At 38.0% G+C, this 21,409-nt stretch overlaps 3 protein-coding genes across 4 annotated transcripts; 1 reads left to right on the forward strand and 2 right to left on the reverse strand.

Moving 5' to 3' along the window:
- Nucleotides 1-5,693: 5,693 nt before the first annotated feature.
- Nucleotides 5,694-6,635, reverse strand: LOC144703682 (sphinganine C4-monooxygenase 1-like). The gene is made up of 2 exons (XM_078575911.1): nt 6,402-6,635; nt 5,694-6,329 (listed from the first exon to the last, which is right to left on the reverse strand). The coding sequence occupies exons 1-2, from the start codon at nt 6,633-6,635 to the stop codon at nt 5,793-5,795; spliced, it is 771 nt and encodes a 256-aa protein (XP_078432037.1). The 3' UTR covers nt 5,694-5,792.
- Nucleotides 6,636-6,827: 192 nt separating this feature from the next.
- LOC144703680 (protein HEADING DATE 3B-like) lies at nt 6,828-9,781 on the forward strand. 2 transcript variants are annotated; one of them, XM_078575909.1, is made up of 5 exons: nt 6,828-7,126; nt 7,416-7,583; nt 7,970-8,370; nt 8,914-8,965; nt 9,038-9,781. In XM_078575909.1, the coding sequence occupies exons 1-5, from the start codon at nt 7,007-7,009 to the stop codon at nt 9,629-9,631; spliced, it is 1,335 nt and encodes a 444-aa protein (XP_078432035.1). In that variant the 5' UTR covers nt 6,828-7,006; the 3' UTR covers nt 9,632-9,781. The 2 variants fall into 2 exon arrangements, with proteins under 2 accessions (XP_078432035.1, XP_078432036.1); XM_078575910.1 differs by lacking the exon at nt 7,416-7,583.
- A 31-nt stretch (nt 9,782-9,812) lies between these two features.
- Nucleotides 9,813-13,278, reverse strand: LOC144703679 (RNA methyltransferase family protein). The gene is made up of 10 exons (XM_078575908.1): nt 12,823-13,278; nt 12,497-12,739; nt 12,255-12,419; nt 12,032-12,141; nt 11,602-11,710; nt 11,020-11,175; nt 10,742-10,857; nt 10,485-10,651; nt 10,197-10,327; nt 9,813-10,086 (listed from the first exon to the last, which is right to left on the reverse strand). The coding sequence occupies exons 1-10, from the start codon at nt 13,261-13,263 to the stop codon at nt 9,976-9,978; spliced, it is 1,749 nt and encodes a 582-aa protein (XP_078432034.1). The 5' UTR covers nt 13,264-13,278; the 3' UTR covers nt 9,813-9,975.
- Nucleotides 13,279-21,409: the final 8,131 nt, after the last annotated feature.

The following is a 21,409-nucleotide window of genomic DNA, read 5'->3' on the forward strand; positions in this document are numbered from 1 at the left end:
AGCAATATGGGAGTCATATAACGTTGCTTTCCAAAGGATCAGGCTGGGCCAAGGATGGGCGAGAGTATGATCACGACCCATCGGGCTGAGATCTTAAGAAAAACAGAAATAAAACTAGACCGGGCTTCGAGCTAACCCAGCCCAAAGCCGGTGTCTATTTGGGCCTTCCTTAAAGATGATGATATAATCTTGATTGTCGATCTTCTTTTTGAAGATCGAATGGTCAAGATCAACTCCTTATATGTTTCTTGTTTTTATTATGTTTTCAGGCAATAGCTCAGCAGTCACATTGTCGTGGCAAATCCGATGCGCGCACATGGACAATCGGAGCTGATGTGGCACTATTGACGGAGCAGGGTCTACCGAAAATAAAGAGGGTCCACGGCCACGATTTAATCGTAGCCATTGAACCCTGTAACAGAGAATCTAACAGACCTGGATCACCGAAAACCTATTGCCACCTTTGGTCGCCATCTTCATCGTTGACGACCAAATTCTGACGATGAGGAGGCAAATCGCCGTCGTCCCGTCGCTGAAAAGCAAGGGGAAATGATCCCACATCGTTGAAGAGAATCTCTGAAGAAGTCCTAACCTATAAAATTCATTTGTATCGCCCTGAACGCACATCTTTCGCCACCAAATTTGAATTCCTTATTTGAAATAATAAAAAACGACGGAGGGTAAGATCCTCCGTCTTCTTCTCATTTCTCATCGGTCTCTCGGTCAACAGCGGTGACAGAGACATGGCCTGAAGGGAGATTAGAAAGAGAGAAGATGGAAGACGGAGAACGAGGATTCTTACCTGAAGGAAAACTCGGCCGAAACAGGGTCTGGACCCGTTGGCGGCCTCCATCCACAGCCAAAATACGGTAAGTAATTTGATTTTACTTTAGTTTTAATTGATATATCATTTGGTACAAGAAAGGATTGAGTAATCATCCTCAATCCATTTCTCAAAATCAATTTCAATTTTAATTTTGAGCAAAAAGAATAAAAAGAACAGAAAACTCATTCACACGTTTCCTCAAACACTTGATGTGCATATCTGCTAAACAATTTTTAAACAACCATTTTAAAAAATTTTAAACCAATTAAAAATTAATAATAAATATACAATAAAATCTAGAAAGATAAACTTCCTATTCTATGTGCATATTAAGATAAAATACCATAAAAACAACTCTTGTTCCTTATAAAAAAATACATATAAATCCATTTTGTTCTAGTATGCATTTTATTGAACAGCTTATGTGCAAGATTTGATTCTCAAAATTTCCCTGACAAGAGAATTCTCAAAATTCTTCAAAAAATTCCAAATATCACTAATATACCTCTACTACATAAATAAAAAATTTTAGAACTAAATAAAATCTTTAGAGAGAACTTCCCTTATAAATCATTGTTAAATTATTTCTTATTATCTCTTAGACATTACAACAAACACCTAGTGGTGTTTGTTTGCTCTCCTACTCATTAGTTAACTTCGACGCTAAGAGCCAATCCCTGTGGAGATGACCTTACTCTCACTTATACATCTTTGGGTAAGTTTACAAATTAAAAACATTTTATTTGATTGAAGCGAATATAATAGCAACGACACAAAATTAACACCCCATTTTTGCTTCGTCATTTGTCAGCATGCTCCATGCAGGCTCATGCTCACAATGGCATCTCCAGAGTGTATGGAAAGACATCATGCGGTTTCGGCCCTGCATGACCAGAATTTGCCACTAGTATCGCAAGGGGAAGTAGACAGTAGATGCCCTTGCAAACTACGTGGTATCCTCGCTGATAACATCTAAATAAGCATAATAATACACACATTCTAGGGCATAATTAAGAATAATTATGCGTGTTATCATGAATTAGGTAATTTTACCAAAAATAGATAAATTCACTAATTAACCAATATCAAAATTAAATAACGATATTATGAGGATTTATGATTTTAGTGAATAATGGATTTAAAAAAGATTTAATTTGGTGAATTTTTTTAAAAAAAGAAGTTGTAATTTGGAAGATATTTAATTTTGAAATTTTGAATATTTTTTAAGTATTTTTCAGCTTAAAATCACAAAAAGGGGCCTTATCCACTGGGTTGACGTGGAAGGCACACCTATGTGGCGTGCCATGTAAGCGCCATGGGGAGTGCAGGTGGCACTGATGGGGCACACGTGTGTGCACAGGTGTGCGCATATGAGAGGAGCAAGGGGCACGCATGTGCACAATTTCAGTTAGTTAACATATGCCTCGTTTTTTATAACTAAAATACTTTGAAATTTTTTCACATGGGACTAACTCCATTTGCATAAATGTGCAACGTGGCCGGATTAGAGCCATCGGATTAGGATATTTGGAGGTAAGCTCACCTCCTGTTCTTTTGTATTTTTCTTCAGATCAAAGGGCACATCAATTGGACTGTACACGATCGATCCCATTATAAAGGAACAAGATCAGACAGCTAGAAAAGACCGCATTTGAAGAGGAGGATCAAGCGGCCAAAATCAATCCCCCTCTTGATGATCAGATGACTTGAGGGTGTAGCATTGATCCGATCATCATAAATAAAAAAAAGGCCATAAAAAATCATAAAATTTTGGAAAATGCCTAAAAAATAGGAAAATGAGGCAATTTTCAAAGGGCCATAACTTCTCATTCTAGAGGAGTTTGTGGCTAAAAGTTTTTTGGCAGTTTACTCTCTTCCCACTCTTCCAATGGACTAGTGACCTCTATAAATAGAGGTGCAGAGGTTCGAAATTTCCTTTTACTCTTTTTGACTTTCTCCATCTTGGAGACCTTGTAAAACAAAGGCGTTGGAGTGCCAATTTAGGTCTTTTGCTTCTTTCTAAAGTGATTTCCTTACCTATCTTGATCTATCTTCGTGTCTTCTACAACATGTCATGGCATCAAGCGCAATATATGGGCTCATGAAGGGAGATTAATGCTTGGGAGCATCACCAAAGGAAAAGGTAAGTCCTAAACACTTAATTAAGATTTTTATTTAATTTCTCCCCATCTTTCTTTCCATTTTACATTCTTATATAACTTCACTCTTTGTTATAGGTTAAACCCTATGAGTAGGGATTAAGAGGTGAAAATATCTGTTCATAATTAGGGTTTTCATAAGAAATACCTAATTAGGGTTTCTCATTATAATTACTTAATTTCACTCATCCAAACATCATTTGATAATTTTAATATAATTATAGGCTCTGTTTTAAGTTCTTAATACTTATGAATATGAATTAAGAACTTATAAATTTCACTTAGTTACTTTAAAATATTAATGTTCATTTAAAATATTTTCTTTCAATCTCTCATCTCAACCACTTTCTTAATCATAAAATTGTTTTAAAAAAACAATCTTAATGACTAACCTTCTCTATGGTTCGACCCCTTACTCACCAATTACTTAAGTAATAAGTAAATTAGGGATTATTATAAATTTATTGCATAAGTCTCGAAATTAAAACATCGACTAGGTTAAACCCCTAAATTTTGACTTATCACTCCCTCACCCCGTCCCTCTTCATTACTTGGCAGGGCCTCCCCCTTGCAGCTCGTGGTTGTCATCGTGTAGAGAACCTCGGCTTGCCTGCTCTCCACATGTGTCACCTCCTATCGAAGGCTAGCCCTCGAGAATGGAGTATCGCATTGAGCACTAGTGGCGGGAGTGAGTGACCTCCTGCCTAGCTGATGTCCCTCAGCGCACCTCCACACTCACATCCAAAGATGGCACAAGGACCCTCATACTCCATGTAGCACCAACTCCAAGGGACATGCGCACGAGGTGGGAGCCTATGGCTTTCTCTAGGAGCAGCCTCGGTATCATCTCTTGTTTCGTTTCTTTTTGCATCATGGGCGTGGGATAGTAGGGTCTGTGTGTAATTGGGACATTTATGCTTGCTCCACGCCTATAAACGCTTATAAACACTCCACTTAATATATAATACCCCCTTGGGTGGCATCCAGGGCATGGCTGGAATCGGTTTACGGGCACAACCCTTGGGTTGGCTGTACCCAGCACCGTGTTTTTTGCCAATACAAAAAACTAGATTTGTTGTAAAAGATACTCTTGAATGCAGTGTAGTAAAAGTAAGATTGTGGAATTTATATAGCCTAGAAGCCCATTTCATGAGCCTCATTTCCAGGTGGTGGCATAAGATGGAGAATCTTCTAGAAGTGGACAATACCAGTAAAAATCACCAAGAGACCCACAAAATCTTCTAACAGATTCTTCTTCTAGCAAAAAATGCAAAATATCTCTGTTACACCTTTTCAAAGGAGTAGATCTTTCATATTGTAATATCAGAAACTCCTTGAGCTACACAATATCTACTAACAGATTCTACATGCCCTAGAATCTGCATAATAATTTTGCATACACCTATGATGCATCTGATCTTCTATTTCATCCCTGCCAAGTTTTTTTTTCAATGTATTAAGTTATATTTTAAAGGGTACTATCCTTATGGACAACCCTAAACCTTTAGTGGCCTCATAATAACCTTGAAGGATTATTATTGGCGTGCTCTTCTTTTATTGAGATACATGTTTCTCCCCTCTAAGTGTTGTAATGTTTTTAAACTCAAACACAACCCCCTATGGACTTAAGGGTTGAATAGGCCAGTTCTATGGATTCAAGGATTGGTTGTTTCAAGTAGAAGAAGGTTTGTAGATTAAAGATGTATTTCTACATTGTCCTACACTAATGGTCCATCGGAAATCATGTCACTGTCAAAAATCTGTCCAAGATTGGAGTTTTGATCTTGTTCACCAAACTTTGCAGGAGGTTTCTTGAATTTTTCATGGATTTTGGATTCTACAGATTCAGAAATCAATGATAAATAAGTTTCTCTTCAGGTGCTTCTTCAGTTTTTCCCTCGATCAGCCTGAAAATTTGAATTTTTGAAGACCGGTCTTCTTTTTTCTCACTCATGGCAAGAGAGAGAAGGAAGAATTCTTCTTTTGTAATTTTTTTCTTTATTGGTTGACCTATTTATACTTCATAGTCAGCCACTCTTCACCAGAAAGTTTGACAATGGTAGAGAAACGACGTTCGTTGGTAAGGTAAGCCTATTTTCCGATGTCAACAAAACCCATCCTTTGAACTCAAAAAGTCCAATATTCGCATTAAAATAATGTTCAGTCGTCGCAGTAGCCAAATGTCAGAGTCAGAGACGATGGAAATAAAAAACTCCAAAAAAATCTTCCCTCACAACCCCATTTGGCCCCCAACTCGGAGATCAATTCAAAGATATCAAGTTCTTCTTTCTTAAAATATCTATTGCAACTCAATCCGTTGTATTTCTGATCCGATATTTCAAACCATTATCTTCTAAGATCAGAAATCCAACGGACTGAGTTGAATCCGTAACATGGGCATGTCTTGTTTTAGAGATCTGAAGATGGGTCAGCGAAATAAACATCGCGAGTTCAATTTTCTTGATCGAGAGACGACGAATCCCGGTTTTGTATTCAGATTAACCAAAAAAAAAAAACAAATCTTGAAAACATTAAGCCTGTCCAAGGGAAGAAGATCTAAGCCTTAACCGGCTTGACAAAGCCCCCTCCCCCCTCCTCCATTATCCCCTACATCAGAAATCCAACAGATAGAGTTGAATCCGTAACATGGGTCTGTCTTTGTTTAGAGATACGAAGATGGGTCAGCGAAATAAACATCGCGAATTCAATTTTCCTGATCGAGAGACGACGATTCCCGGTTTTGTATTCAGATCAACCAAAAAAAAAACAAATCTTCAAAACAGTAAGCCTGTCCAAGGGAAGAAGATCTAAGCCTTAGCCGGCTTGACATGAAATCCCCCTCCTTCCTCCTCCTCCACAGCGTACGGCATATGGGTCCCCAAGATCTTGTCCCAGAACACGAAGAACGGCTGCGAGAAGTTGAACTCCCCGCCGCCTTGCCGGTGGTGCAACTCGTGGAAAGCAGCGTTATTGCCGAAGAGACGATTAAGAGGGTGCCTCGGAAGCCACATCCCGCAGTGTATATCGATCGTTCTCACGTTAACGAGCGAGAAGAAGAGAACGGAAGCGCACGGCGGCAGCCTGGCCGCGGCCATGGCGACGAACCCGCCGACGGTGTTCAGCAGAAGCCCCTCCGGCGTGTGATAATACAACGCCCCGAACGCGTACGGCGCTACCAAACGATGGTGCTTGGCGTGAGAATAGCGATAGAGCAGCGCGTTCGAGTGCATGAACCTGTGCAGGAAATACTGCCACGTGTCCATCACCACCATCGCCGCGGCCAGCCTCCCCATGATGAAAACGAACGGCTGGGATGACGAGGTGGAGCATCCTCCCGCTACGATCTGCCCAGGAAGAGAGTTCAGTAAGAAATTTGAAGAGTTCAGTTGGAATTTGAGATAGTTATAAGCGCTTACCTTGAAGAGGTAGAGGGTGAGGGCGGCTTGAAAGGCTTGGTGGATGAGGACGCCGAAGAAGACTTGGCGCTTGGAGGCTAAGTTCTTCTTGTCTTCGTCGTCCGGCCGGCGGCGGAAATTGAACTTGCCGCCGTAGTCAAGCGCCATGTAAAGAGCAGAGTAAACCCAGTAGACGACGAAGGGGATGAGCGCTGCCCGGATCTCCATCCGCAACCTACAAACGCAAGTTTCCATCTTTCTGATCTTCCGAACTAGATCGAGAGAATTCTGAGATGGGTTTTGGAGATGGCGATGACCCGGTTTATATTTCCGTCCTTAGCCGGATTTCCGTGGGCTGGAAACCGTGGGCTCCGCTGTTCTGGTGAAGAAAGACGTGTTTTTTTCTAAAGGGTTTCATGCGGCGCCGCAGGGGGAAACCGACGTTGTATTCTACGACGCGGGTCGTCGTGGAAAACTAAGTGGCCGGCCATTTTATTGAGAATTTGAGATAGTTGGTCAGACGAAGAGTGGGGCCTGCTCAAGTGCCCATCAACGTCTGCTTGACAAGGAAGAAGATTCGTTGTTTAATCCTCTGTTTCTCTTCTGGGGTATGCGGATTTTGAAGGATGAAGAGGGGGAGAGAAGATGAAGAGGGGGATCCGCCCAAGAACAAGATGGAGTTGTACGAGATGTTCACCATCCCTTCTCACATGTTGAAATCGGATCGTCCGTCCTCGTTTTGCCAGGTTTGAATCTTCAATGGCTATTTATCCTCTTCGCCCTTTGAGAATTCCTTGAGCCCTAGCTGCGTAGTCTGATCAATCTAGCAAGTGGAAACGCTGTCTGTGCCCCATCGCGAATCGTTAAAATTGGGGGATCCGCGGTGCTCTTGCTTCAGCATTATCTTTAAAAATCGGACCCGGTTGCAACGATTCTTCGAGGAGAAAGAATCTGAATATTAAAACGTTAGAACAGTGTTGCTAAATCTCAAGATCCATTTCGACGTGGTATCATTATTATTTTTAATTTCCGCAGGGGTGTGGGAATTCGGGGAAGACAGCGAATTCGCGTAAGTCCGCAAGTTCTAGCATTAATTCAGTTGCCATTGAAGAAGTTAATAGCGTCGGTGAGAAAACGTTGCTGGAGAGGAGCTCCTTTTATCTCACATTCGAGCGAATGATATCCGCCTCCAGCAATAAACTGGTGAGGATTGGCCTGCTTGCGCTTTCGAAATAATTGAGATGAATGATTCTTTTACCCACGGAAAAGATTTTTCCTTTTCCTTGTTTCTGCGCCCTAAATCCATCAAAAAACCGCATGATAACTCGTTTTGGCCAGAGGTTGTTTTTAGATAAAGGGCTACTGATTTGTTAGTTGGTTGATTTTACTGATCAGAAGAAATATTGGCAGTAAAATTTCTGGTTGATACAAAAAAGGTTTCCTCTTACTCTGATATGTACGCTCGAATTGTTTTTAATTATTAAAGTGATTTACTTAACGCTTGCAAAGGGAGCCTGAATCTAATGATGATGACACGACAATGATGATGATTATCATGATGATTATGTTCGTGATGGCCCTTTTTTCAGCCAGACAAAGATCACCGTCTGGTGAACAGAGAGAAAGCGACTGCTGCTCCGAATGTGAAGAACTTTGAGGAAAGAGAGGCAGCAGCTGAAGGAACAAAACCTTTGGAAAATCATCTCAATAAAGAGAGAAAGTCAGAAAAAGCTAAAAGCTCTAAATCTGGAAATACTAACCTGGATTTCTCTTATGGAAGAGGCGAGCTTTGCTCCGGAGGTTTAATAGACGAGGAGGATCGCCGTGTAAGTTCTTCATGTGAAGGTTTAACAGTTGAAGGTTCTGTTGCAGAGTTGAATGATCATGTGACACCTGTAGAAGGAGAAGCAGGATGTGAAATATCTCCTGATGATGTTGTGGGTTTGATTGGTACCAAGTACTTTTGGAAATTGCGGAGGACAATCGCCAAGTAAGTGTTGTTCTTGAATAATTTTTCTTGAAAGGATTGTTCTTGTAATTCTCGGCCTTGGATCTTATACCTGTTCACTGCCCTCTGCTGCGCCATTCATGTGATAAAGGGTTGTGTTTTATATCTTCTCCTCACTTAAGGGTTATGATTATAAAGGGTGAATTTTAGGTATGTCAATTCTACCCAGGGAATGCATCAATGAGCTGAGAATCGCCATTGTCTCAATTCGATGTCAGTTTTTTGCTGTCAGAATTTAAAATTTTTCATTCTTTTGCTGTCAGCCTTTCCTTGCACAGTTATTATACACTTAAGTTTATTCAGCACGAGTGAGAACTATACCACTGAATGGGTCTTATGAACTTTTATAATCTGGAGTGTTAACGAATGAAAATGTCAACTGTAATGTTGATTGATTCCATTTACCCGAAATTTAGCTCCTTGATATATCATCTCATCCGTATCTGTATGAATAGGAAAATCTCGTCGAAATATGTCATGATAAACTATATGATCTGATAGAGAAACAACTTTAACTGTTTGCAGACAACAGAGGGTCTTCGGCATGCAGATATTCGAGCTGCATCGACTGATTAAAGTAAGAATTTTCATTCATAAACATTATATCTTGTTTTTTTAAGGAGAATCTAAAAATCCCTTCCGAAAACAGGTTCAAGAGTTACTCTCAGGATCACCGCAAGTGCTCCTTGGAGAAATCCCACCCTTGAATGTACAGCCTGAGGACCTCACTAAAGACCCAGATTACTTTCTGGCCAACCCACAGCCGTTGATCTCAAATCAGAAGGCATCTACATACCCAGTTTCATCTGATTGCACTCCTCTTCCAACGCGCTTCAAGACGATGGAAAATAGCAACCAGTGGTTAATACCGATCATGTCCCCCACTGAAGGCCTAATTTACAAGCCGTACCATTGCACCAGCCCTTACTCTCCGGTGATTACAGAAGTTGACCTGCTGAAACAGGATTCTTGGAGTTCTTGCAATGGGGAATTACCCACGACGAAACCCTTTTCTCAACTAGATTTGTCTGCTGTTCATAGATCCGGAAAGAGTACCAGTAGTGATGTGCAAATTCCGAGGGCTTGCGTTACTCCTCTTCCCTGGATTTCTTCTCTCCAAGGCTCTGCGCCGCCGAGTCAAGTGATCAAGGTGGCCCCAGATAACCCCATGTCAACCCCTGAATCAGCAGCTAGAATTCTCCAGAGCATACAGAGAGAAAGACAGCAGTATAAATGTATATAACTTGACCTTTGCTAATGCATTATTGTGTAACTTTGAGTTGATGAATATGCAGTTAGCATGATATGATCCTATACGGCCTTCCTTTTTCCCCTTTGTAATGAACAAATATTTTGCATCCCTGCAATGGACTAATCAGGTCTTTGGCAGGTTTCTCTCTCTCTCTCTCTCCTATAAATCAAGGTGACTGCCAGAATCATCTATTTTGATCAAAATTCCAAGGATCCATTACATCAGTAGTACAGCCGACAAGAAGATAATTGGATAAATCGTTGTAGTGTAAGAAGCTGTGGAACGAAGTAAATGGCTTACATGTATATGTTTCGTGGGTCGTCGATGTCTTCTAATTAAGAATCGATTTCCAGGAGGCAAACGCATTCGATGTGGGGGGTATGGGGGAACATGTCCACGGGCTGCAGACTCCGTAGCCTGTAGCAGCCCTCAATATTCTTCTCTGGCTGTGTACACGATCCAATCAAGTGCCCAGGATTAATTATCGTTCAAAAATCCGTAAAAACTAGGGATTTGATCATTAGTTAGAGAGAGGGAGAGAGGAATGAGAACATACCACCCCGTGGCAAAGATAATCGAGATCACGGGCACATGTGGCTGGATTGCAGGAGACGTAGACAATTCTCTTGGCTCTTAGTTTCAGTAAGAACTTGATCAGCTTCATGTGCATACCAGGGCGATTAGGATCTGCACAGTTACGGTACTTCCAATGAGTTTTTGGGTAAACATAATAGTATGTTAAAAATATTTGGGCACATTCGATCTTGGAGTTAGATGAAGATGTTAGTTCGCACTAATCTGGCGTATAACAACAGGCAAAGTTAATTCGTCGCGTAAAATTTACCAGTAATAACAACATCAGGCTGGGGGAAGTCTTTTCCAAAATCATCGGTGATTTTATTTAGATCGCCTTGGATGAACGTTGCATTTTTTATGCCGTTAATTTCCGCATTTCGACGGGCATCTGATATAGCATCAGCAACTACTTCGTAACCATAAACGTGACGAGCTCTGAAAATTACCAAAAAAGGAGCAGAATCAGACATTTTTTCTTGATCGATGTCAAAAATGAATTGACACTGAAGATAAAATCTGATTGACCTTCTCGCAAGAGTCAGACCAATCGTGCCGGTGCCGCAGAAGAGATCAAGAATAACCTCCGAACCATCTCCTGTGAGACCGGCGCACTCTTCTATAAGCTTATAAAGGACTTCCGCCTGAAGATCAATTTTCAATTACTTATTCTGTCGAATCAAACTTTTTATTCTGAGGAATCAAACTTTTTAACAGTCAAAAAAGTTATTTTGAAAATAGAAATTTTAAGATTCTCTAAAACGAGAGACAATAACAGCCGACAACGAGAGGGACTAAGCGTGGACCTGGTGAGTGTTCGTTTGGAAGAAAGAATTGGCAGATATCTGGAACGTCAAGCCTCTTAAGGTTTCTGTGATAGTTGACTTTCCGTAGAGAACATTTTCTTTCTCCCCGAGAGATGTATTGCCAACTGATGTATTAACATTATTGACAACACTCACCTGTAGAAAACATGTTGACAAGTTATAAAAAGAATCAAATCCCTGACAAAAGAAAATATTCCTAAAACCCTCAATCCGAAACAGTGATTCATAAAACCTAAACCCTAAACCTTGAACGCTTAACCCTATACACATCTTAAACCCTGGATACTAAAACCTAAAACTTAAACAGCTGGTCGATAAAATGAAATAAAAAGTTTGCTTCCGCATAGATTCATCACAATTCCGGTAGTTCATCACAATTCCTTGCGTAGATTCACCGCCGTATAAGATAAAATATCGGTTGGAAGCAATTAATACATCAACAAAAACGCTTTCATGACTGACGGTTAATAAAAAAGCTCGATCGAGACAGGTTTGGATGAATAACTGAAATTTTGAAGCAAGCGAAAGTTTGAATAATGAAGCAAAGATTAAGCAACAAACCACTTCAGGAATATTCACAATTTTATCGACCAGAGGTGACAATAAACCAGGATTGTCAGACGAAGTCACAAAATTAACCATGAGTTGAGGAAGGCCGCTAGCAATGTCCCTTAAAGAGAAAAAAAAAAGCTTAGTTCACAAAGGATCCAAGGCGCAAAAGGAAAGAAAGTGATCAGAGTAACTTCACGGTAAAACTAGAGGAAAATTTAAGGTGTCGATACCAATCAGATTGGCAGTACATTACTGAACATAAAATCATGGGTCCAGTAAAGCAATTAGTAGAAGGCAATATTTTTGCCAATCCATTCCGATTAACCGGCATGTGTAAAGAGTAAATAGATCGCTCAGATATGACTCTAGTATTTCCGGTAAGTAGATTACGCTTATTCACCATAAATCGGATAAGTATTTCTAGAGACTTCACAAATACCTGCCACTTCGCAGCATGAGATGCTTAAGAAACCCAACATGAGTGTGAACATTGTATGGAGTAAGACCAAACGCAGGTTCAGTGCACGTGTTTTGCACAACTGCGAGAACCTAGTAATGAGCATAAATCACATTTCCGTTGGAGATAAAGACAATCAAACGACCTACGCTGATCATTATTAATCAAGACGATGTTGAAATTAAAATTGACAATGGTCACCTACCATGTTAGCCGCTTCGCTCTGCAACAAGCATTTGTCAACATGAAGAACTTTATCAAAATGACCAGGAGCGTGCAGACCCAACGCAAACCCATCAAAATCTGAACATTTGGTCCCAGAAAACTGATCTTCAGGAACCCATTTCTGATTTCCAAAAGAAAACTCCATCTGCAAAGATCGGAGTCTGCCTGATCCACCGTCTAATAAAAATGTACCCTAAACAAAATCTCAAAAAGTGTGTTAACCTTATTTCGATAATGGTAGTGTAAGTCACATGGAACAATAGGCCGAAATAGGGAAGCAAATTCCGGATCATTAAGGGAGAATCTCCCAACATGAGTGATTAAATCCCGAACTTGTTCTTCTTTCGCCCTGACTTGGGCATCATACATCAAATTCTGAGTTTTACAACCCCCGCAATCCGAAGCGTACTTGCACGGAGCTTCGACATAGTCCCGATGAGGAGTAAGCGTCTCCACCTTTTGCACCTACACAAAATCAGAACAAAGGGTTACAAACATTATGCAAATCCGAAGTTATAAAAGCTAAATTATCATAAAAAAAGGATCACCTCAGCGTAATTCCCTTTCTTGCGCGTAACACGGCCGATGAATCGCTCGCCAGGTAGAGCACGATCGCACATGACAACGAAGCCAGTGTCAGCGACCTTACAGAGGCCCTTGCCTTTGAAAGCGAGGCTCTCGCAGACAAGTTCGAGAGTCTGGCCCTTCTTCGGGAAGAAAGAAGGGCTTCGAATTTGGGGCGTCGCCTCGGCTTCTTCAGCCGCTAAATCGGGCGAAAATTCGAGAACGCAGCGAGGGGAAAGCGAGGCGCCATACAACCTGAACTTCAGAAGCAGAGAACGAGGCTTGCCGACCGCGTGCAGGCCACAGAAACTCGGGGAAGCTCCCGCAGCTGCCATCGCCGCTCTCATTTCTTCGAGCTTCTTCCCAGTGAAGACGAGCAGCGGTAGAGACGAGATAAAGAGTTCAGCCGGTAACGGACACTTCATCTCGTCCGTCCGATTTGTCTATGATCGGTCTCCATCGGACGGATGAGAAGAGACTTACTTTTCATTGGCAAGTATTCATTATCACCTACTTAAAAATAGTTTAAGTTAATTAAAGGAGGAAGTCCTAGCCCGCTCTGGTGCTCAAATGAGGAAACCATTTATCTCTCGTGTAGAGTTTGCCCGTCTCAAGCCCAATATTGGATGACTATATCGGGACGGATGTTAATCTGGAACACAGATATCCGATATCCGTCTATACTGATATCTGCAAACCGAATAAGGATATCGGATATTGGTTGCTACAGTACCAATATGGGCATCCGTCCTTGTCTGAAAGGTTGCTACAGTTTTTTTCTATATCAAACTTATGATGCGTAACTAAGCTATTGGGAGCCATATATACTGTTTGTTTGATCCTTTTTTGTAATTTTATTAATGGTTTTCTTTGAATATTTCACTTACAATTTCATTAGTAGTCTGGCCCAAACAAATTGGGCCATATTGCTCTCACCATGGGGCCCAATATTAGCCCATCTTACATTTACTAATTGCAATGGGTAAAGCGTAAGAGCTTTTTAAACGTCCAAAATGGTTCGAGGTATTTATGTTATTTGTTTGGTATGGATTTTAATACATAATATTGGGGTATTGGATTTTCGATATCAAATATTGGATTCAATATTCAGTACAGACATCTATCGGTTCCGGAGGCCTTCAATATCCATCCCAATATACAGTATCAGATGGATATTTGAAAAACATCTGATACCCAATATCATGTATTTGAAACCACCCCATTTTTATCCAGACGCGACATATGTTGGATGGGAGAACACTACCTCTCATGTTTCCATCTGGCACCATTTGATCAGGGTGGGATTCCCCCTTTTTGGGCCATGACGATCGAATGGGGGTTAACTAATATTACATTGTTTCACCATTGAAACCACTCCACACTCTTTCGCAAATAGCATTGGGAAAAATAAGTTAAAATACTGATGTAGGATAGAAGTATGACAGTGATGGCAATGAGGAGGATGATGATAGCAAAAACAATGATGGCGATGACAAAGGCGGGAAAGTGACTCTCCGGCTACGTGACAACACGTGCTGAAAGGATAGAGGTGATGCCCTCACTACATGTGAGCAGCATTTGAGAGATTGATCTAGCACAACTGCAATGGAAGCAATCTAAAGACAACTCTACACAACTTCATTTCTCATAGTCAAGCTTGTTCCCTGTATGTTTGATGTTTTTATCGCCTTTCTTCTGGCATTTAAAAATAAATAATAAATAATAAAGGAGCAAGATAAATGGGAGGTTATGTCAAAATGTCCATCATAAGATGGTCCGATCAAATACACTAGCATTTAATCACATTACATTGCCTTGGCTAAGGAGTTTTATGCATCATCTTTCTTGAGATTTCTTCTCTATGTCCAAGGATGAACAATCCCATCTTGACCACTCAATCCTCTCTTTTTAAAACCTATTGTTGCATCTGAACTAAGACTGGTTAGGATTACATGATTATGAACTCATAGGTCATTATAAAAATACAATTTTTCATCCATTAGAGATCCCTGGTATCTCAGGGCCAAGGATTGTTGGGTTCTAGAGGCATAGATTTAGAATAACACAAGGATTCTACACAGAGAAAGACTTAAACGGAATCATAACGGCATCTCTAAAATCATGAAATGAAAAACCTGTGCACGGAGCGCATCCTTGATTTCTTGGATCGGGGATTAAGACAAGTCAAGCTGGTCAAGTGTGCAGCCTCCTGACATATCCACATGATCCTCAGCATGTCAAATCTCCTCCTTCACCTTGACGATCTCCGTTCACCCTTTGTCGTCATCATTAACACCATTTCGATCGCATTGGGAGTGGATTGGAGGTGTGGAGAGAAGGAGAATAAGGGGAAAGCCCATGAATAATTCTGTCTTGGGTGAACTCCATTTAGGGCCTTCCCCAATTTATACTAAGTAGGTACTTTCATAAAAGCCCCCCAAACTTAAGTATCTCTTCCGACGTCCAAAGGCCATTTGCGTGTAACCCTCTAGGCCCATATATCAGTCTAGTTAATGACTCTACCACTACAAATAACATTTATTGACCTTCCAAATTAATTAACCATATCATCATTAATAAGCCAAAATTAGGGGTGAATTTTGCAAAAAATTTAATCCCTTGTCGTTGTTAATTTTAGCTTATTCAATAAAATTTATAGAACCTTGACTTAAGATGTATAATGATAATTATAGGTATCCTCCAAGGGAAGCTATAATGAATCCAATTAGTAATCTACTTGAATAATTTGACCCTAATTAGAGTTAATTTAATCTTCAATGAAAATCAAATCACCCTAATTAGATGAAGAATTTAGAGGGGGGTAGAAGAGATGGGAAGAATAGAAGAAGTGAGAAGCTCTAGATTGATTTCTTTGATACAATAAAAAGGATCAAAGGGGTCAATTAGAGGTATAGGAAGGTTTTTTGGTCTTAATTTGTTTTGGGGGAGATTTGGAAACCAAATTCACTAACTAACATTTCATAAACACACCTTAATCTTCCTAGACTAAATATTTTTTTAGATCAGTTCCATGATCTCTCCTCTCAATCCGAGTAAGGGCTTGTACATGCCGCTCAAGCCAAGCCATATAGAAATGCAGACCAAGACCAAGACCATAAGGAAAAATCACAAACTTCACTAAAATATAATCCAAATCACACTAAAAATCAAATACAATGCAGGGGAAAAGTACCAAATACAAGTGATCCAATAAAAAGTTCCTCTTTGTCTTGCAGTTGTGAAAGAACCACCTCCAGAATGACCTCCTCCTCTCAAAATTCAGCTTTTATACTTAGATTAAATGTTGAAAATTACCATTTTACTCCCAATCAGTAATTAATTTTTGTCCATCAGTATAGGTTTGATCTGAATGATTAATAATATAGACAGAGGAGGCCACAATGAGAAAATCCAAAAAAAATCATCTCAATTGGACTTTAGGATCAAAAGTTATTACTAAATGAATTTTGACCAATCATAGCAGTTGATCAATATTCATTTATTTAATTACTTTTTTTCATTGCACGCAATGATGTGTCGACGTCTGATTGGCTGGGAAAATTCCATTTCGTTTGGCGGGTTCATTCTTGTAGTGCCACGTACCCCCCGGCAAAAATAGAAAGAAATAATTAAAAAAAATGAAAATACATATCAACTACACTTACATGTGCATCTTCAATACCGCTACCCAATCAAAACCGTCCACGTCACCCTCCGTGCACGCAATGTGTATGCGTGTCCTGGGCGGTGAACTTATTGCCCTCAAAATAAGTAGTCTTCACTCGAAAAAGTAGTCTTGGAGTTTTGCGCTCAAGTCCCGCATATAGTTGCATGCGCAATTTGACGTCGCCCAAAAGTATTTATGGATATGCCCCTTCTCTTTCTCTCTCCTCCATCTTTTCCTGAAAAACCATTAAAACATCTTGATTAATTTCAATAAAACCTTGCAACTATTTTAATTGTATCTGTACGTCTACAACCACGACCGAAGGTTGTTTTAAGGGCATAACTGCAAAAAAAATTTAAGATAAAACCCCTTCAACTTTATAAATTGCTTATAAACTCTTATTTTCCTTATATTATACTTTTTCCCATTTAAAATTCATTTATTCCTCGAATAATTCAAAAAATCAAATAAAATACTAGAAAATTCTATAAAAGTCAGTAATTTGTCCCCACATTAATTACGATTAAAATTAATTTTTAAACCTGCCATTTTCATTTAAAAATAATTATTCCACGCTTAAATAAATTCCATAAATTTCATAAATTAACAGAAGATGAGAGAAAAATTAATTAACATATAATATATGATAACAACCTTATTATCAACTCATTAAATGCATAAAAGTGTGCTAACTGCTTGAGTTAAATACCAATTTTAGGGTGTTATCAATCATATATATATATTAATTAATTAAAGATTGATTTAACCCAATCAATAGGTTGAATCTCCAACTCATAGGGTGTCAACATGCACATCGTGCTCTAGAGTATACAAAGGAGTGTGTATCAACTCACTCATGGAACCTGTTCGTCGTCAGTTATTGTGAATGTATAGTTCCTCATCCACTTGATGCTCGTAGGATGACTTAGGGTATACTAAATTATCAAACCCAAATTGGTCACCCAAGTTAATATCGACGCTTTCGAAGATCATGGGAGAAGATCATTGGAGAACTCTTCTTCGATATTTCACTACCTTTGCCAAGGACTTCATCGTGTCATCTTCCTTGAGCTTTCACCTCTTATACCGACCGAGGGTAGACGATCCCATCTTGACCACTCAATCATCTTCGTGGACTTCTTGATGCACCTGAACTAAGACTACTTAGAATCCCATGATTAGGTACTTGTAGGTCCTAGTCAAAGTACAAATGTTCATTCATATTACGCCTTTGGTGTCTCAAGTCTAAGGATCACTTACTCAACCATGACGTGAATCAATCTGATTGACAGTTTGGTATAATAAAATTTAGGAATTCGTATGGATCAATGAGTGAACTCTTTCCACTAATGAGCACCCACTATCTATCCTTAGTGTCTCCACATTAACTGTTATGGGATCGGCCATACTCATCATACGAGTGAGGCTAAATAGTGTTATCGATGGGGATACTTTGATATTCTTCTCGAGTTTCCTTCAGATAGGAATATTTAGAACACATGCTTAATGGATAGTGATCTCTGTGTTATGATCTCATCATAATTCACTAAGTCAGATCATGTATTCATGGACTTCATTATAATGAATATGTTCTACTAATGAACATGGAATGAGATACACAATGTGTGATTGGCTTGTCGGCCACATATATTTCCATCGAGGACCGCCTACTCAACTGAGATGTAAATCAACTTGATACATAGGTTAGTCTAACACCATTTAGGGATTCATGCGGATCAATTTAGTGAACTTTTTCCGCTAAACAACACCCTCTATCTACCCTTAGTTTCTCCACTATATTGGCCACATGATTATCATTTATGTGAAACTCGAAAGTGTTATTCTATCTTTATATTTTGATTTCCTTCATGAGTATCCTTCGAACAATACTATTTAGAATACACGCTTAAAGACAGTGTGATCTTTATGTTATGATATCCTCATAATTCACTAAGTTGGATCATGTATTCATGTAATTCTCCATAAGCATCACAAGTGCACAATCATCAATAAATTACATTAATAAATATGAAATGAAATGTGTAATGTACGATTTGTTTCCATCCACATATTCCATCAAGAGTATGATATTATGTTTCTTATAAAATTTCAAGGCCAATATTAACACATTGTGTATTAGAGATTGCGAATTCATTATCTAGTGATTGAAAATTTTATATAAATCAAGGGCTCTACGGTAGAGATGAATTAGAGAGACACTGAGATGTGATGCATATAAATCTGATTTCGATTGGTATAAATGCTACTTATCATTCCTAATACACTTATCATTTATTTTAGAAACAAATTGTAATTGTAGCTTGATCTCATATTCTATAAATTTTTATTTTTCAAACCTTCTCAACTTATGGGTACCATCCAATTTTGTTCGAATCCTTAGTTTGATACATTGCTCAACTCATCAATGATCCTTTTAATATAAAAATACATGATAAATGATTAAAACTTAGATAATCTTTCTCTGGAATTCAGACTTGAATTTATTGGAAACTTTATTGGCCATCAGCTTTGTTGTTTATAAACTAATATATAATATTAAAACATGAGTAAATGAAATATCAACCTAATTAAAAATTCATTCAAGCATGTTTACTTGTATGCACATATAATTGTGAGAAAGTGAAAAAATGTATTATCATGAGTTAGTTAAGGTAAATATATTATATATTCATGTATAAAGAAAAATTGCCTGAATGATAAATTATATGAGTGAAACACGTGAGTTTTGACTTAAAATTTCAACTAGAAGTATTCGATACGCCTTTTATATTTGAAAAAAAAGAGTACGTTATATTGGATATTATGTGGTCGTCAAGCCAAATCACACCACCATATTTGATTTAAGTTTATTGAATAAAATATTACGTTCATTATATTCAAAATTGTGTATTTTTTAATATTTTGTATAAAAAGTGAATATGGGATTTGGAAAATACTAATTAATCATTCTCGAAGTAAAATAATGTCATTTGAAGAACTTAATACCAAGCAGATTTGGAAATATGGATCTAACTATTTGAGCTTAACCCAAGGATTAAGATTCGACCATTTTTAGTAGTTGACCAGTGAGAATGATCTTATTGACTTGCACAAAAATATATGTAACATTTTTTGGTGAATTCAGTCTCGTCCCTTGCCATGAAAGTTAAATCTCCTGCCATGACATCATTATTGGGACAGAGCCCACGAAATTTAATTCCTGAAGAATGGAGGAGAATGAGCGAGTGTTTTTCATAAAAAATTAGTTTCTTCAACAATTTATGCCCCATAAAACTATATTTTTCAATCTGTGGTGTACGGATGACATAGGTTTGTTTGGGAACAGTGAAACCCCCAATGGGAGCTCACCAAAAGAGAATAAACAGTAATTTATTTATTTATTATTTCAACAGACTTGGATTTCTTTTTTTATAGATGCTATGTTGCATTCACGTAAAAAAGATACAGATAAAATCTGAAGTAATACCTTAAAAATCAAGCCAAATAAATTAAAAATATATGTTATTGAGAATAAAAATTGTGAAGTTAATTATGGTAAAATCAAAGTTTTAGATTGAAATTTTGATCAAAAGGAGTTCTTTTTCAGGCATGTGATAGAAAAATGGAACTAAGATAAAGGCAAACCAGGTAAAAGTTTTTAAAAAATCAAACTTCTGTCAAATATAATTTTATTTCTTATTTAATTGAACAGTAATTTTGAATGTTATAATCATTGGTTGATATGAGTTATAATATTATAATAGTAATTTGGAGTTGCATTGAATTGAAATATATATAGAGGGTACGGTAAGATTTGAGGAAGTTGGAGAGGAAAAGCAAAATGTAAACAAAAAAAAATGGAACTTTAAGTTCAAGAATAAGAATAATTTTTATTATTTAGATTGAATCAAAATATTAGTTGCGTTTTGAATAAAATATCAAGGAATGCATTGGTAGAAATCATATTATAGGCTGAGATTGAATTAGAACAAGAGATAGAGGTGTTTGAGATCATTTGTCTAATATAGAGGGATTTAGCTGAGCTGAAACCTAAATTATTGTAAGAGAAAACATAGATTTAATTGAGACAATATTGATATCGAGTTCAAGTGACAGAAAAATTGATATGAGTTGACATAGAGCTCGAGGTAGACACAAATATATTGGTAAGAAAAATGAAAATTCCCGAGTTTAACTTGAAACCATTGAGAGTGAGAAAATGATTGAAGTGAACCTTTATTAGAAATAAAAATCATGAAAGATAAAATTTAAAGCTTAAAATTATTTTAATCTGCATCATTTATTAACAGATTTCAATCAGAGATAAAAATATTGAATATGTATTGAATAAGAAGCGATAATATAGAAACTTTTGGAATAATAGCATCCAGTGGAGGTTGAGGTGATTCAAGTATACCATAAATGCATTATAATATATTCTTAATATTCATCAATTAAAGCATAATATACCAGAGGGTAAGGCACTTCTTTTACTACCCGTTAGTTGTTTCGTTGCTTCATGTTGGTACATTTTAATTCATATGATACACAATAAAATTTAACTTTAACACTTTCAAAGAAATGTTTTTTTGTGGGAGCATATATTATGGATGACCAAATAATATATGACTCAAATACATCATATGAAATAAGATGTATTTACTATTTCATAATATATCAAATAATATTTACAATTGACACATCTAAGAACCGATACACTGACATTTTCCATTATCTCATCCTTTAATGAAACAAACGAATTATTCTTATGCACAATGTAAATGAAAACTCTGTCTTCAGACCAGGCAGGTAGGTTATAAGATGTTGGCTTAAATGCTCAATCCGATGTTGAACATTTATCAAAGTTTTCTAGAGAATTTTCACAATTCAGTAAAATAGGCACA

This window comes from Wolffia australiana, chromosome 5 (assembly GCF_029677425.1).
Source record: "Wolffia australiana isolate 7733 chromosome 5, ASM2967742v1".
In the NCBI taxonomy this organism is placed as follows: domain Eukaryota; kingdom Viridiplantae; phylum Streptophyta; class Magnoliopsida; order Alismatales; family Araceae; genus Wolffia; species Wolffia australiana.